This window comes from Choloepus didactylus, chromosome 16 (assembly GCF_015220235.1).
Source record: "Choloepus didactylus isolate mChoDid1 chromosome 16, mChoDid1.pri, whole genome shotgun sequence".
Taxonomy (NCBI): Eukaryota; Metazoa; Chordata; class Mammalia; order Pilosa; family Megalonychidae; genus Choloepus; species Choloepus didactylus.
Window position 1 is genome coordinate 70693025 of NC_051322.1, and position 18431 is coordinate 70711455.

Sequence of the window (18431 nt, forward strand, 5' to 3'; positions counted from 1 at the left end):
CTGTCTATTTCCCATTAGGAATCTGAATAAGACAACAAACGTGAACATTAGCCTACACAAAGGGAAGTCCTGACCTTCCCCACTTATATCTACTGATGTCTACTCATGTCTATCTTCCTACTCATCTCAGCAGGTAGCACCACCTAGCATTCAGCTGCTCAGGCCCCAAACTGGGGAAGTCATCCTTAATTCTCCTGTGTTCTCCTTCCCCTTCCCTGGCACCCACAAGTAGGCTCAGGGTAACACAGTGAGGGTTATAGGGTGGTGTGCAGTGAGACGCGATGTCCAGCTCGTTCATTTCCCAGCTGCATGCCCCTGGGCCTGGCCTCCACTCCCTCCTCTAGAAAACAGAGCTAATAATAGTATAACTCTCCCAGAGTTGTTCTAAGGATTAAATAAGATGTTATCTCTAAAGCACACGGAACAGTACTTTGTGCACAGATATGTATCCATAACGGTTGTGTAAGACCTAAGTGCATGAAGAGTGTGCCCTGGGCCCATCCACAGTGTCTGGTACCCAGTAGGCACCAAGCAAACACTGGTTAGACATGTGGACACGCAGTCCTGGTAAGGGGCTTTCCTACAAGGATCTCCTGCCAAGTCCATGTCTGTGCTGAAGGAAAGGAGACCTGAGAAGAATACGTTTATTGTTCTAGTTTGCTAATGCTGCCAGGATGCAAAATACCAGAAATGGATTGGCTTTTATAAAGGGGGTTTATTTGGTTACACAGTTACAGTCTTAAGGCCATAAAGTGTCCAAGGTAAGTCATCAACGCTCGGGTACCTTCACTGGAGGATGGCCAATGGCGTCCGGAAAACCTCTGTTAGCTGGGAAGGCACGTGGCTGGCTTCTGCTCCAAGGTTCCGGTTTCAAAATGTCTTTCTCCCAGGACGTTCCTCTCCAGGCTGCAGTTCCTCAAAAATGTCACTCTCAGTTGCTCTTGGGGTGTTTGTCCTCTCTTAGCTTTTCCGGAGCAAAAGTCTGTTTTCAACGGCCATCGCCAAAATGTGTCTGTATGCTGCAGCTCCTCTCTCAGCTTCTGTGCATTCTTCAAAGTGTCCCTCTTGGCTGTAGCAAGCTCACTCCTCTAGTAATCTAATCAAGGTCCACGCTGAATGGGTGGGGCCACACCTCCATGGAAATCATCCAATGAAAGATCTCACCCACAGTTGGGTGGGTCACATCTCCATGGAAGCTCTCAAAGAATTATAATCTAATCAACACTGATACATCTGCCCACACAAGATTACATCAGAGATAATGGCGTTTAGGGGACATAATACATTCAAACCGGCACATGTTTACAACAAGAAAAAATGAGTGAAACTCCAGGAGAGCTTCATGTCCTACAGCTGGCAAGTGACATGTTATCAGTAGTGGGCAGCAGCTGGCCACCCCAGGCCCCGCTTCCAGGATCTCCTGGACACCACATCGAAAGCAGACTCACTGTCTCCCAGGAACCCTGTGACCTCAGATTGGACATCAGTGGAAACCTTAAAATTGCTCCGTCCAATCTGGGAGCTGCTAGTCACAAATATCTGCTTAACTTCCAAATAGTTAAAATTAAATACAATTAAGAATTCGGTTCCTGGTCTCAGTAGCTGCATCCCAAGTGCTCATTGGTCACAGTTGGCTACCAAAGTGGACAGTGTACATGGAGAGCATTTCTGACACCAAAGGAAGTAATCCTGGACAGTGCTGCTCTGGTCCGTGCCTTGCATTTTTTTTTTCTTTTTTTGTAAATATTATGAGATTTTTATAAGAATTGTCTCATGCAACTGTGGGGATGCACAAGTCCAAATTCTGTATAGCGGGCTGCAAGCTGGGAACTCCAATGAAGGTTTTCAATGAATTCCGCAGGAGAAACTAGCCGGCTGCAGTAGAGATGGCAATTCTCTTTGCTCAAATCATCACTTCTTTTAAAGCCTTAAAGTGATTGGACGAGACTTCTCTCATTGTTGAAGTGTGCCTTGCATTTTGATGCCACTGCTCAGTCCACAGAGTGCTGTCACACCCACCGCAAGCTCACCTCATCCCCCGAGTCTGGAACCTCCATTTCCACTTCATAGATTAGGAGCCTTGTGCTCTCTCTGCACTCACAGAATAACCCAGCCCCCTCATCTATCGGTAAATTCTCGATGTATTTGCTGAGTGCACACATAGCATTTTCAGGCTGCTTTTTCCATCCGTTCTCCTGTGGGCCCTGAGTCACTACCCACTGGTATCTCCCCAGGAGAAACCCATGAATGAGCAAGCAAAGCAGTGCAATGCGGAGAAGAGAAGAGGACAAGCAGATGGCTGGACAGCACTGAAGAAGACAGCCTGACACGTGGTGGCTGTGTCCTTAGAGCTTGCACAAGTACAGTCTGCTCTCACAACATTTACAATCCAGGGGGTAGACAAAGGAAACACCATGTGGTTGGCTCAGGTTTGTCTGTACCCCATTCTCTCCCTTTAGGAACAGCCCCTATATCCTCACACCTCCAGGTGCTCTCGGTGGGGAGCCGGTCAGAGGGTTCTCAACCCCTACCCGGGGTGCTCATGTGACCCCAGCAAACCAATCCAAGTCCTTCCTCCGTGGTCAAAGACACAAGGCAAGCCTAGCCAGGCTGGGAGGGGCCAGGCAGGGGAGAGAGTAACCTCCTGACTACGGTGTTATTGCAGATGATTAATGCAAAGAATTAATCCACTTTCTCAGCCAAAGACTTACGGAATTAAATCTGTTTTCAATGTTTTCTTCTGTAGCTATGTGATTGTCCTCCCCTATAATGGCTGGCAATTCCATTTCTAAAGAAAAGGGGCCCACACCCTAAAAATACACATATCTAAGGAGCAAGTGCCAAAGTTTAAGTTGGGCATGAAGTTGATAAAGCAGTGAAAAGGCATTACTAAACCAAAGAAAGGAAGAGAAATGACTCATGGAAACTGAGGGGGAATGTAAATTCTTTACCTTCTTAAGCCTGATTTTAAGGAGGAAGCTGGTATCTACTAGAACTGGAGAGGAAATTGTTAGGGTCTCCTGGAAAGAGGGGAAAGCCTTTGCGTGGCTGTTTGTTGCTTACATGTGTGTCGGAGAGCCCACTCTGCCTGCTGGTGTGGGCATCTTAGGGCTCTGACGTCTGCTCATTTATAAGGAAAATGTCCAGGACACTGTCTGTGGGGTCAGCCAACCAGCTGGCTTTTATAGCAACACTCAGAATGCTTCTTGTCCACAAAGCCTTTGTTTTGCAAAACAATTCCGAAGGGAATACCTCAAATTACCCATATGGAGCCCTAGACTTTCTTCAGCAGTTGATTATTCACGTCCTACAGTTCTCCTCCCCACCCACCTTTGTACATACTCCTCATTAAGCCAAATCCTTGCATGAAAGGAGATGGACTGTGCGTCTGCCATTTTCCTACTTGCTTCATTCTTGGGGAGAGTCATCTGGGGTAGGGTTTCCTGAGACTAACAGAGGCAAGGACCAAGTCCAGTCTTTCGAAGCACCCAAAATTCTTCCCTGGTACGTGGGGAGGGATGCAGAAGTTTTATTTACTTAAACCTGATTTTCCTCAGGTAGGAAGCCGATAGCTAACGTCTATGGAATGGGAGAAAACATTCTTCAGCTCTCCCACAGAAGAAGGCAGAAGAAGAGTCCTCTCTGCTGACATTAACTTGGAAAACTTACATAAAACTCATGACATAAATAGAAAAATAAACAATGTGTATGGATAAATTTAGGGAGCTTGAAGAAGAATTCATAGGTAATAAAGAAGAGGAAAAAAGAAAGCAACTGGGTGAAGGTAAAAAGTTTAGTAACAAATTAGAACGACACATTCTGTGGCATAATATTCCTTTTTTTTTAAGTAGTTGTAACAAACCTTCCTTATAATTTTGATAGGCAACCACATCTAAGACTTTTTTTTTTTCTGGCTTGTTTACTTTGTTCCTTCAATCCATGAAAGAACCAATTAACGTTCTTTGGCGCCACCTTCCCAAGTTACAGCCAGACCCACTGGCCAGGCTGACAGGCTCTCCTGCCAGAGACTACATGGGAACCCAGGGCAAAACGCAGTGGGGGGTGGCTGCAGGAAGGTGTCCAGCTAGCAGTGGCTGGGGAAGTCCCTCCAAGTGAAGGACTCTGTGTTTGATGTTTTACTGGACTCATTCATTCAACAAACATGACTCTGCGCAGGGCATGGGGTTACCAAGGTGGATGGGCCAGGTTCCTCCAAGGAAGTCTCAAACCAGTGGCAGGGAAAGTGGCCACCCCAGTTGGCTCGGATGGCCATCCCTTCCCTCTGCCCGCGTCCACCAGACCATCTCCAACGAGGCTTCTTGGCACAAGGGGACAGTGGCGGGACTGGCAGAAATAATAGTTTCATGATGACACTACCGCCTGAATATGTTCAAAGAAGCTAAACTTGGATCTAAGTCAAGGTTAACAACATAGAACATTTTTGGGGGCTCCAACAAAGCCAGAGGCCAGGGCTGGGAATGAGTTAATGGGGTCAACATCAAATGTGTTGACACTTGTCAAATTACCACTTGTAAAACTCCGAGCCTTGATGGGCTGATTTGTTGTCGTCATTGTCCCAACATGTTAGGGGAAGATGCTGGAACCATAGCGATGGTCCTGGTTGGCCTTTCGTTCATACATGAGGGATTTGAGTACCCAAGAAGGGGGGGATTTTTGCTAAAGCTACTGGAGCTGGGGCAAAAGGCAGTTGAAACCTCATTGTTCTTTGATCTGATCTACTCCTGTTTTCCAGATCAAGGGCTCAGACTTCAGATTCCATGGATGAGCAGAACAAAATAATAAAACTAGGGAGCCTGCATGGGGTTGCAATCTATCTTTAATGTTATCTTGTAAAAGACTAAAAATGAGGAAGGATGTAAGTGCAGGATAAAAAAAGTGCTTCCTAAGAAAGGATGATAGAACCTTAGGCTAACATGTTTTTTAAGGGACACATTTAAATGCTTTGAATGCATAAAAATGACAGCACACCTTTTTTTTTTTTTTTTTTTTTTTTTTTAACAAATTTACTAGTCTGTGATCTAAAACAGAATTAAATGTCTGAGATTCTGGTATATTCTTTTTAATCTCAGTCATGGGCAACAAAGCCAGCTTCACATCGATAGGGTGAAAAAATAATTTCTCTTAATTTGAATTTCCTAGGCAAACTGAGAGGAGAATCAAAACAGTGACACACAGACTTCCTGCCCACAACCATCCCGTCCCTCTCGGCTTTTCCCCGTGGAGTCAGGAAGGAGGTGGGTGGCCCAATGCCTGGGGCTGACTATGGAGCAACCCAAGACTGGCCCGGCTGGTCCCCCAGACTGGGGATGCTGGGGGCTGGATGAAAACTCAGCCGTACCTCCCCTTGCAAATGGACTGGAGTTTGAGAACCACAGCTCTTCGTGCCAGCTGGCTACCTGAGAGACCTACACCTGGCACCAGAATTTTGGAGAAACTCCTCCCCAGGTGATCCAACCACACCTGGTTAAGATCCCACTGCTCCAGGTCCATGGTTTCCCAAAGGGGCTTTGGAACCTAGGGGTTCCTCAATGCTGCTGTGGGGGCTGGGAAGCAGGTCTTACCCATATAATACATGCATTTTTACCCTGTGACATGCAGCAACGGATGTTTAAATTTACCCTGTGCAAATGGCATCCACTCTGCCTGTTACACAAGAGTAAATGGCCCCAGGGAGACACTAGCAACCGCTGCCCAAAACACATGGTAGGACGTGCAGGTACAGAACGTGGTCTGGGGACTAATCTGATTCACAAACTCCAGAAGCCCTGATAACTTCATTATCCCAAGTCTGGTGGTGCCTCAAAACCTTTTCTGACATCCCACCCAGATGAGCCAGCCCTCAGATTATCACCACAGAAACCTCAACACCAAAAACAGCTCATAAGCTACCTAGAAACAGTGGTAGGTTATTGTAGCCTTTATCCTCCCTCAAAGAATAAAAACAACCTATCTGATACACTCTTTTGACATCACCAAGCAATTTAGCTTTTAAAAAGTTTTAAAAAAATCATGAACATTTTAGAGCTTATAAATATCATAACCGACGGCAGGGATCCCGCCTTCAAACTGAATAAGGAAAAGGGAAATAACAGAAGCTCAGAAGCAAATCTTGTCAGCAAAATGCAACACAACAAAACCCATCAGTAGAGAGAACTCCAAAGGGAGAGCTTTGTAACCCTGAGATAACCAAACTAGTTAGAAGGAAACAGTAAGGAAAAAAAAGGTTAGTGTTTTAACGCAAACGTGCTCTTCCATTCATATAATCACTCATGCAGAAAGATGTATCCAGTGATTCCTACGTGCCAGGTGGCAGCTGAGGGAAGTCACCTGATACGTTTCTGCCACATAAGTAAATAGAAGCACAGACCCTGACATTCACAATACCAAGGGCAAGTACTCCACTGAAGGACTCCAACATCTTCAGAGTCTGAGAAAAGTAGGAAAAAGACCCTTGCCTCCAAGGCTTTGGCTTTCTAAGTATGTTTTGTGGAACTCCAGGGCTAAGGGAGGGCAGGGGCAAAGGAAAGTCTCAATCTGGGATCTAGGGCTCCTTTGGAACCACACGCAGTATGCCAGATAAATATTTGAACGTGCCTTTCTCTGAGGAAAAGATTGAGAGCTTGTATCAGATTCTCCACAGGCTAAGAACTTCCACTCTATAAAACCAGGAGTGTGGCATCCTGGTGAACATCCCCCTGGCCTACCCAGGGAAGGGTGTCTCAGTGCCGGCTGTGGCAGCCCTGCCCGGCGCCACGCCCTGGTGCAGATCAGGAGGTGCCCGCAGCCAGCGGTGCCACTCCGTGTCGGGTCCTCCTTGGGGACGTCTGCCTGGAGTGGTCGAGCGGACATACAGCTGCCCGAGCACCAGGGAGCCAGGGTGCATCCTGCTCCGGCCCTTGAGGGGTGGTCTCTCCACTGGATCCCCCCAAAATAGGGTGGGTGGCTTGGCAGAGGACCAGGGAACTTCCCCTGAGTGTGTCATAAAAAGCGGAGCCTTGTCAGTAAGGTGATGTATTGACATGACAGCTGTCATGACAACAGCTAAAGGAAACTGAGGATTGTTGTTTAAAAAGCAGCTGAGAGACCCAGGGAGAAGACAGCGCTTGTCGTTTTCACTTTGCCTCACCAGCTAGCGGGCGGCACAGCCTCCTGGCACTGAGGCCACCTTTGCAGGTGAGGAAGGCAACAGGTACCAGGGCCTTTCCCGGGGATACACCCACCTGTGCGAAGGAAACCGCTTCCGCAGCTCGGAAATTATCAAATCTTCCACGAAGTGATCCGTTTCTGTCACAAGATCTGCAGCCGAGGTTTTTGTAGAAACGCGTTTTTCCTCAGTAAGGGCTGTTCTGATGATCTAAAATGAAAGGACGAGAGAAGGTTGAGCTTCCGCGCCTCCTCTTCCCCCAGACAAATGAAGTTGCAACGTCTGCGAAACCAGCCCCGACTTGGGGTGCAGCAGGGAAGGGGCAGAGGGTGTGGGTCTGCACCCCAAGAAGCCCTGCGTTACCAACAGAACTTCAGGGCTTCATCTTATACCCAAGACAGTTTGGGTTTATAGTGAACCCTATTATTTATACAAGAAAGACAGATGCACCGTTTGAAGTTACTTAGTCCTACCTGTGAGACCATGTTTCTTTGGAGAAAAAGGGAAAAGCAGTGGTTCTGAAGAGCATGAAATATCATCTATGGGAACGTCCCGAAATAAGATGATGTAACACACTTTTGCCCCACGTAACCCCAAGAATTAGAATTTATGTGATCTCGAAGTCAAATCAAAGCTTCTTTTCCCCAGTTCACTTTATAAAACAAGTGGAATGGGATGGGCTCTCGAATCTAGATTACAAGGCTCAAATGGAGAAGTCTGGGGCAGCTGAAATGCACTTGGAGAGCACAGAGGCTCCTCGCTGCAGTCTGGTGCCATAAGACGTCTAGGGAGGCCCCTGAACCCCAAAGCCACGTGGCCTGCGTGCTCTGTGGATATGTGGGCTCCAGGGGGGCAATGCCCTCAGTCCAACCCCCTGCAGCCGGACCAGGGCAAGGCCAGCTTGAGCCGGACCCCGAGGACACACCAGCTGACCCCATCTTCTTCCAGCAGCCCTCGGGGACGCAGACTAAAAGCCACTGAGGTGGTGAATCAGTTGCACCCGCTTCCAGGTCCCACTTTGTGAAATAAGACGCCATCTCTATTTCCAGCCCTGCCCTTCGTCTTTACTTCTGAGGGCCCTTTCCTCTGTCGGGTGCTGAGCTGTGCATGGATGGTGCCAAGGAGGAAGGCAGGGAAGATACGCATCCCCTGTCTTAAGAGGGGCAGTGATGCCCAGTTAGAATTGTAAAGCACAAGCCGGAGCCCCCCCTTGACTTTTCAGGTTTCTCACTGTAGCCCCTTCCTTCTCCTATTCACGGCCCCATCCTGGGGCTGACCAATCTAACAGGGCCGAGCTCAGTATCTTCGTCTTGATTGCAAAAATAACAGAGGCTTATTTTAGAAAATTTGGAGGGTAATGAACAGTACAAAAATCAAAGCATAAAACAGTCACGTACCATCCAATAATGAGAGGTGGCTGCCATGCAGAGTTCCACTCCAGTCCTTGAACTTATCTGCTACCGAGGGTATTTGCAATATCCTTCTCTTTGCTGTCAGATTAACTTCCTGAAAACGCCAATTTGCACATAACAACCTCCGACCAAATGACTCTCCCAGGTTCCTCCTTCAAACTCCTCAAGATCTAGCCACCGTAGCACCTGCCCAGTCTAGCTTCCTGGCCACAGGTCATTTGGGGCTGAGCCCACAGTTTGTGTGGTAACTCACTGGGCATGTGTGTGTGTGTGTGAGACCCTGACCAGAGGACATGCCATGGGCTTCTCCAGTGCTAACGTACATACAAGCTACCCAGTGCTCGGGCAGAGATGAAGAGTGTATGGTTGACTGGGCCTGGGCCCTGCCTTTCTGACAAGCTCAGTGGCCATCCTGATGTTGGGAGTAACCCTGGAGTGGCAAGGGATTGGAGCAGGTTCTCAAACACCAGAGGGAGGAAGGATCCTGGAAGGTGAAGTGTTCGTGCTCAGCAGGTCCAGGAGGGGCCCAGGCCCTGTACTTTCAACCTGCACCTCTGGCAAGTCCCGGGCCCCCTACTTGAGGACAGGAGCCTCAGCTTTCCCTTCCTTGGACCCCACACAATGAGCCTATATCCCAGTCATCTACCCTGGACCTCACACGGTAAGCCTGTATTCCAGACACCCACCTGGGTGGCCTCTAGGACCCATTCTTTATGCAGAAGCTGGATGGATGATTTTTAAATACTGATCTGATTTTTTCACTTGACTGCTTAAAATGGTTCAATGAGAGGTAAAACCGCCACCCGGTTGCCCCGGCCCAACTCCAGGGAGATGGCCACAATCCAAAGGAAGCAGAGCAGTTGAGAAAAATGCTCATTGGTATTTTGAGCTTTGAAACAATGGATGAGAGTTTAAAGGAATATTCTGAGAAGTGGACACGCTCACAAACTGTGTGGCGATGAGAGGCCCCCAAACAAAACATCCCAGGAGCTCTGGTTCTGTGATTTACTCTTGTTGAAGAGGGCCCTGAAGCCGTGAATGCTCGATCACCCAGAGATGAGGGGCAGGAAGCGGAAACAAAGACAGCTATATCTAGAAGGGATTCCATAAAGCCTGGTGCCCATCAAACAGTGAAGAAGTATTGGTGGAATTCAAGAAGAGAGACAAGAGCATAATTTGAGGGGCTACTTTGAAAAGTATGGCAAGATTGAAACCGTAAGAAGTTACGGAAGACAGGCAGAGTGGAACAGAGAGAGGATTTGCTTTTGTAACTTTTGATGATCATGAAACAGTTGATAAAACTGTTGTTCAGAAGCACCACACTGTTTACGGGCATAATTGTGAAATGAAAAAGGCCCTTTCTGAACAAGAGATGCAGTCTGCTGGGTCAGAAAGAGGTGGTGGAGGAGGATCTGGTAACTCTGTGGGTCATGGAGGGAACTTTGGAAGTGATGGAGGAAACTGTGGCCATGGTGGAAACTTCGGTGGAAGAGGAGGCTATGATGGTGGAGGTGGGTCAGCAGAGATAGTTACAGAGCAGGTGACAGTAGATATAACGGCTTTGGAGCAGAGGTAGTTATGGAGCAGGTGACAGTAGATATAATGGCTTTGGAGATCCTGTTGCCTCCATGGTAGTGGTTGTGGTCACCGTAGGACAAGGGCTACAGCAATGGTGGACCAGGACATGAACATGCATGGCAGCAGCAGCGGAAGATGTGATGATTACAATGAAGGGTATTTGGGTGGTGGTAGCTATGGTGGTGGTAGGAAACTATAATGATTTCAAAATTACAGCCATCAGATTACGGACCCCTGAAAGGCAGCAGTTCTGGTGGAAGAATCGCCGGCAATCCCCATGGCGGTAGTTTTGGATCTCTTGGTAGAAGTGGTGGACACGGTAGCAGAAGGTTCTAAAAACTCAACTGAAAATGGTGACTGTTCTTAGCTGGAGAGAGCAAGAAGTTATCAGGAAAGCTGCAGATTACTTTGAGACAATCTTCCCAAATGCATTAGAGAAACTGTAAAACTCTGCCACAGAAAAGCTACTGTGGCTTCAACAGGAAACCCTTCTTGTCCACGACTGTCCTAGCCATGGTTTGCAAAGAACCACAGTTATTGATTAAAGTGACACAGTGCCAATCAGATGGACATGTTTGAGGCCTTTTATCTGTGGTTGCCTTGTCTTTGTCTTCTTCTTTTCATGACATCAGGTATATTTTCCTATAACTTGTGGTAGGGGTACCAGGAATAAAAAAAATTAAGGACTTTTTAACTTCTCAATATTTGCCTACATCAGTTTTTGTACATTTTGGAAACTTTAACAAAATGCAGTATGGAAGATGTTTCCTTGTGAGTTAACAAATAAAGAAAGTCATTATTATTACTATTTGTTATGAATTTAACTAAAGTTAACCACAAAGAAACACAATTTAAGGGGAAATCTATTCTCCCCATTTCCAAATCATAATATGAATGGGCGTTGACCTGTGGAGAGAACACACATTTGTATGTCTGAAACATGTGTTTTAGATAAAACCCTGGACTGGGTATTTAAATTAGTGTATTTGTGAATTTATAGCATTAAGATTAAACTTCAAGTGAAAAAAAAAATCTCAATATTCCTATTCGGTTTTTATGCATTTTCTTTGAAAATGTAGTCACATAATCATTTTAGTTTGTTGGCTTTGCTGTAAGTCCTAGCTGCGTTTAGAAAATCTCCATTCTACATTTAGCTCAATCATATTTGAACTGCTGCCCTAATATTACTTGGGAGTAAAGAAAATCTATTACTGTCTGCTTAAATTCTAGAATGAGGTAGTAAATGCTTTTCTCCTTTCTTCCTACCTTAAAAACCATTTAAAAACTTTTCAAAAAACAGTACCACCAAGTCTGCTGCATTCAAGTGTGTCAGTGGCCACCTCTTTTCCCTTTTTAAAGCATAAGATGCTCCCAAATCTTCAGTTATTTTCCTTGGTTTAATACTTATTAATTGATACAAGCTCTTGCAGCAAGAGAATAAAAATCATGCATAAAAAAAAAAGATGCAATGGCTACCCGTTTCCTCCACCATTACTCACCCCTTGCTTCTCTCCCTCGGCCATGCCCATGGGCTCGCTGATCCTAACCAAATTCACTTCTGCCTTGGGGACTCTGAACTTCCTGGTCCTTCTGTCTAGAACCTGCCACTGTCCAAAAGTGTCCTGTTGAGTGGTTTGATGGATCCCAGGATCTTCCCTCTGGAACATGAGCTCTTTCCTCTTGTTCACTGCTCTACCCCTGGCAACAAAATCGCACCTGGTGCAGAGCAGGTGCACAAAATTCTTTGAGTGAATGAATCAAATATACATCGGGCTGCTTGAATAGATCCTACAGTACTTTTTCCAACTGGATCGCGAGTGTTTATGTGAATAGTGACCATCTTGGCTTGTTGCTTTGGTTTTGTTGTTTTTCTTTCCCCGGTAGCCCTGTTAAAAAGTTCTGCTGTCAATTGATTGTACACTTTGGATAACTGTATGGTATGTGAATATATCTCAATAAAATTGCATTTAAAAAAAAGTTCTGCTGTGTTTGAGAGCTGTCATCCTCTAGCTTCCATCTATCTTCTTTATGGCACCAAATCCATTCTCCATATTGTAGCCAGAATGAGCTCTAGAACACTCATCTTCATCAAGGATCTCCCCAGCACAGAACATCTCCACAGTTTCCTATACCTCTTAGGATAAAGTCAAGCCTTCTGAAGGTAGCACATGATACACCCTGTGAGGTTTGGCCTTGTAGCAGAGACGATTGGACCCCGATTCCCCAGCCTCACCATCTTCCTCTTGGGAACAGAAACCCTGCTTTGCAGCATGCACCCGGCCACCTGGCTGGAGTCTGCACCTCCCTGTCTCTTTTGCAATTAGGTGTGGCCAAGGGCCAAGCTCTGCCCAAGAGGGTGTGAATGGCAGCGACAGGTGCCACTCCTGGGTCACGGCCTCCAAAGGCCACCATTCGCACACCACTTCCTTGTGTCCTTTCCCCCATTCCACAGGCAGCAGTGTGGGAGGACAGCAACATCTCGGAACGGAAAGGGAAGGAACCTGCTTTCCAAGTGACTTCCCGGCTCCCCAGACCTCTGGCTAACATGCTTCCCAGGGAAGAGAAAGAAGGCCACCTGCTTCTGTCACTGCCCCCTGCTAAGGAAGCCAAACCATTGCAACCCTTTTCATTCTCATGGCCACCGGTCCCCACCCTCCATGGTGGCTCTGCTCCAGCCAAACTGAACCACTCACCCGAAAGCCTCCTTCAGACCTCTGGGCCTGGTACTGCGGTTCCCACAGACAGCCTCCCTCTCTCTTCCTTTCAGCCTCAGTTCAGAGGCCACCTCCCAGATGATGAGTCCCTCGCTTCTACAGGCAAACTGGCCCTGGGACACGACACTCACCACACGCATGGCTACTGTTCCCCCCACTCTGGGCCAGGGGTCTTGTCGGTTCTGCCTTTGCACACCCTCCCCTGGGGCTGCCACATGGCAGGGGCTCAGCCAACACTCGCCAAGTGCATGAACAAAGCCCTCTGCAGCTGCACGCTGAGCGGACGGCTGACCAAAATCCAGAAGCCTTTTTAACTTAGCCGTACATAACTTGGCCGGGATCTCTGCAACTGGTTTTCCAGATCCAAAACACACAAAACTCAAGCATGCCAGGGGACCAGTGCCCAGGGGGCCACGTGGGCACTCTGGAGAACGCCTGATGTCACCAGGCACATCTTCCTAGGAACGGCGCCCCCGCCACAAATTAGACAAAGGAGGGAGATGTGCGGATCCAGGAGCAGGGTGTGGTGTCATATTCTCTTCTTTGTCCTTTGCTTGCATTAATGTTTATTACTACTGATTCTGTGTGAGCGTGGGTCACCGGGAAAGCTGCAGGGCCTGCCGTGGCCTGTGACATTCAGAAGCAGAGCTCCCAGAACAAACTCCCACGCTTTCCTCTTGCTACAGCCGCAGGGCCCAGGATTCCCGGTAGCCCTCAGCCCTCCCTCCCAACCTGCCTCTCCTCCCACATGCCCCAGCATCACCATCCGCTCAGATGCTGAGATAAGAACCAGTGATCATTCCTAACATCTCCCTCTAACACATACCCCCCCCGCCACCTCAAGCCATTACATGCCAAGATATCTAGACTCCATCTCTGAACTAGTTTTCCAAACAACACAGCCCTTTTTCATATTTCCTGCTATCATTTGCTTCCTGCCTGGATCCCTAAAACAGCCTCCAGGACTCTGCGGGCCCTTTGCCTTGCGCCCGCGAGCAGAAACCTTTCCAGAAGGTAGACCTCCCTGTGGCTCATCAGAAACAGGGGACCCTTAGCTGGTGACCGAGGCCCTTGCCACCAGCTTGGTAAGCATGCTGGCTTGTCCTCCTGCCTGGAGCTCTGTGCCCCCACACCATGCTCGGTGACTCTCAGATGTCCTCCCTCGACCTGGAATGGCCGTGCCCGGTGAGCTCCTGCACAGCCGTCCTTCCAGGCTTGACTCCGGGAAGCCAACTGGGCTCCCCCACCTCCCACCCAGATCAGCGCACACACAGCTCAGGCTCTGCACAAACCATGGTATTTTGCAGGTGCCAGGCCACGGCCCTGCCTCTTCCACCAGGCAGGATGCTTCTAGAAGGCAGGCACTCTGCCTTTCATGTCTGTACCCCAGGACCCCCACTCCCCAAAAACACACAGGTTCCACCTTCCCCGTTCCCCTCAGCAGGCAGCTGCAGGGGGTTGAAAAAACTGTGTCAAGCATAGCAATAGCCACCATAATGGATATCATCATAAAGGCGTCTGTGTACTTCCACACGTGGGGCATCTCCATGAATTAACATCCTTTCGGTCAACTGTGAGTTAAGGTGACAAATTAACCTAGAAAGACCCCTGTAGTTCTTCATGAAGAACATGCATATGAAAAGTCCCTGTCTAGGATGCAATTCTCATTTCTGCCAATTTTATAATATCAATAGGTTTAGAATCAGCCAGATCTGGATTCAAAATCCACAAAGACATATGTTATTAGAATAAAAGTTAAAAAAAAAAAAGATCCCACTTTAGTTTCTCGAGCCTGTAGTTTCCTCAGATGCTGTAAAAGTATCTGAGACATTGGGTTGTTGTAAGAAGTAAATGAGGAATTGTATGGAAAGATCTTGGTACAGAAAATGGCTTGTACATGCACACTAACGAGTTATTTGTGAGAACATGGATCTGACAAAATGTCATGACTCAAGACAAAAAGACAAACAAACACCCAAACCCCTACCATTTATATAATGTGTAAATCCCAAACAGCATACTAAAATACCAGGTTAAATGCTTGAATCATAAATTTTCCTACACTGAGGGAGATGGTGGTAATGGAGTGTTTTCAACTAAATACTGCATTTTAAAAACAAGTATTAGCAGGATATATATCTTCTACAGCACACTTAATAATTTAACTTGTACGGTCAGTTTATTCAAACACCATAATTATATGGAACTTTGAATAGGAAGTGAGATCTGGTAGGTTTGTACAGGTTAGTGTAAAATAGCAATACATCCCAAAATAATTTGGGCAGAGAATAAAAATATATATGCAGGGCCCCCCTGAGGAGCTGGGGGGAAATGCAGAAATGTTGGACTTCCCCACCTAGGTTATAATTGATATTCTCACAAACATTGAGGACTGACAATTTGGTATGACAAGCCCTCGATCTTGGGGCTTGCCCTTATGAAGCTTGTTACTGCAAATGAAAGGCTTAGGCCTACTTATAATTGTGCCTGAGAGTCACCCCCCAGAGAACTGCTTTTGTTGCTCAGATGTGGCCTCTCTCTCTAAGCCAACACTGCAGGTAAACTCACTGCCTTCCCCTCTACGTGGGACATGACTCCCAGGGGTGTAAATCTCGCTGGCAATGCGTAATACAATTCCCAGGGATGTGCCTAGACCTGGCATCATGTGGATGAGAAAATCTTCTTGACCAAAAGGAGGAAGAGAAATGAAACAATAAAGTTTCAGTGGTTGAGAGATTTCAAATGGAGTCAAGAGGTCACTCTGGTGGACATTCTTATGCACTATATAAGTAACCCTTTTTTAGGTTTTAGTGTATTGGAATAGCTAGAAGTAAATACCTGAAACTGTTGAACTGTAACCCAGAAGCTTTGACTCTTGAAGACGATTGCATAACTATGTAGGTTACATGGTGTGACAGTGTGATTGTGAAAACCTGTGACTCACACTCCCTCTATCCAGTGTATGCATGGATGAGTAGAAAACTGGGGACAAAAACTAAATGAAAAATAGGGTGGGGGGGATGATTTGGGTGTTCCTTTTTACTTTTGTTTTTTATTCTTATTTTTATTCTTTCTGGTGTAAGGAAAATGTTCAAAAATAGACTGGGGTGATGAATGCACAACTATATGATGGCACTGTGAAAAGCTGATTGTACACCATGGATGACTGTATGGTATGTGAATATATCTCAATAAAACTGAATTTTAAAAAGCAAGTATTAGGTGCAAACGGACCTGTCCTTGAGCCACTATAGCACCCACAGGTGGGACGGCCTGGGGACTGCCAGATCAGCTGCCTGTGAAAGTCCTTTGCCACAGTTATTTTCTCAGCCATAGCAATTTTAAACATTTCTCATTCCACCTGTAATAAGTTAGTGTAGGCTGTTTCCTCATTACCATTTTCCAGCTACTTGCTAACTAAGGGTCTCTCCCTCCAAATAGCATTCTGTTAATGTTTAATGTATTAAATATGGGCTATAAGTCACTGAAGGCTGAACTTTAAATTGGAAAGAAAGGTCAACATGAGCTTGAGCTCCATGGCATCAAGAGCCAACCTATTCACAGATGTGTCCAAATGCTTTTCTCTTGCGTCTGCACCATCTTGGGTTGGGCTGACTGGCCCGAGTTTGCTACAATTTTTAGCATCCACCACATTGGGCTGACTCTCAAGTCCATAATTTGGACTCTGCAAATTATCCCAGGAACAAGACTGGCAGAGACTCTGGCAGAAGTGGGGTGTTCTCCCCATTGCATGGTGAAAATGAGGCTACTAAGTGGCCCTGACATGCCTCTCCATGCTGAGGTTCTGAGTAACAGGTGAGACTTACCTGAACCCAAAGGACAGCAGCATCAATAAAACCTGCAGGTTCACCAATGCCCAGTAACAACGAAGCAATGGCAGGGCATGGTGGTTAGCCATCCATGAATGTTCACTATGCATCCAGCTGCGAGGAAGGAAAGGAGGAGCTGCCTCGAAGCAGAGGTGGTTCTAAGGCCCCTCTGAAGTCTCCTGGGGTCATGAGCCAGCAAGTCTCTCCAAGCTGAAAAAGCCACCTCTTCCTCCTTATCTCATGGCTAAGTCTCTTCACAATCGCCCCCTCTGCTCTTAAGACCCCACCATTCCCTGGCCCACTGTACTTTGATGCATGCCTCAACTCTCCTCAGGGCCCAACCCTGCCTTGTTGTGAAGTCCCCGATGTGTCCCCCGTCATTTCTGGGTCCTCTGGGGCTCCCTGCCTGGGCTCTGGGTCCCCTGTGTGCCACTCGGTCCTCAGCCTGTGCTCTCCTCGACTTCCTCACCACCACCATCCCCACAGCCATGAGCTGGGAGCACTCATGCAAGCAGGTCATGGAAACTCATGAAAACTGTGAGAGGAACAATCAGCATCCTCGTTTTAAAGATGAGGAAACTGAGGCACAAAGACATTACGAGAGTTGCCCAACCTCATTCAGCTACAACGTGTAGGCAAACAGATCCCAGTGCAGGCTCTGGCTTCAGAGTCCATGCTATCAATCGCCAGAGGAACTGACCCTTCCACGTCTGCAGCCATTGTGACCAATGACTGCCAAACCCTGCTGCAGTCCAGTCACCCCCTGAGACAGGAAATCTCCTCAGCTGCCCCGGCCAGCCCAGAGAAGATCTTCATCCTACACCTCCTCACTCTCAACTCACAATTTACAACCAGGTCCCCCCAACTCACAACTACCCACCAGGTCCCCCCAACTCCATAGCAGATTCCCACATACCACAACTCTCCACTAGGTCCACCCAGCTCACAATTTCCTTCCAGGTCCATCCATCTCCCAACTCCCTACGAGGTCCACCAACTCACAACTCCATACCAAGTCCCCAGTTCTCACAACTCCCCAACAAGTGCACCCACTTCACAATTCTCCACCAAGTCCTCCCAGCTCACAACTCCCTCCACCCAGGTCCACCCAGCTCACAACTCCCCACCCAGGTCCACCCAACTCATAACTCCCCACCAAATACACTCACCCCACAACTCCCCACCAGGTCCACCTAGTTCGCAATTACTTTATCACTGAGTCCTACCACCTTTGTCAGTCTTGAATAGGACCCCCACCTGCAGGACTACTCTCAACTTGAGGGCCTCGGAAGGCCCCCAAACTTCTCCCACCCAGCATCCTGACCCGCCTTTCTTCCATCTTGAGCTTCAGCCCAGTTGGATGCCTTCCATTTTCTTAGACCTGCATTCTATCTCATACGTTACCATTCTCCTTCCTTTGCCATAACCCACCTTCCTCCCTCGACTCTCCCCAAGCCCATCACCCAACATCCCTCCCCAACTCCTGCTTTTCCTTTGTGAGACACAATTCAGGTACAACTTCTTCCAGGAAGTAGTCCCTGACCTCCCAGGCCATGAAACGTGCATCAAAGGAGTGCATAATAATGCTGTGATTATTTACTTACACCACCATCTCCAGGGCCTTCTGGAATGCTCCCTGATGCTGTATGAACCCAGGGGGAGGGGTGGTGGTGCCGAGGCCCCTGGGTTTGGGCGCGGGATCCTGAGGGTAGTTAGTCACATTGAGGCATGT

The 18431-nt window shown here is 47.5% G+C and overlaps 1 protein-coding gene across 1 annotated transcript in view; it reads right to left on the bottom strand.

Annotated features, from left to right (window-relative positions):
* Positions 1-18431, bottom strand: part of IMPA2 (inositol monophosphatase 2) — a 66972-nt gene that overhangs the window by 41454 nt on the left and 7087 nt on the right. The window contains exon 2 of the mRNA XM_037806177.1: positions 7242-7375. Within this exon, the coding sequence (XP_037662105.1) occupies positions 7242-7375 (134 nt within the window). The remainder of the gene's footprint in view (positions 1-7241; positions 7376-18431) is intronic.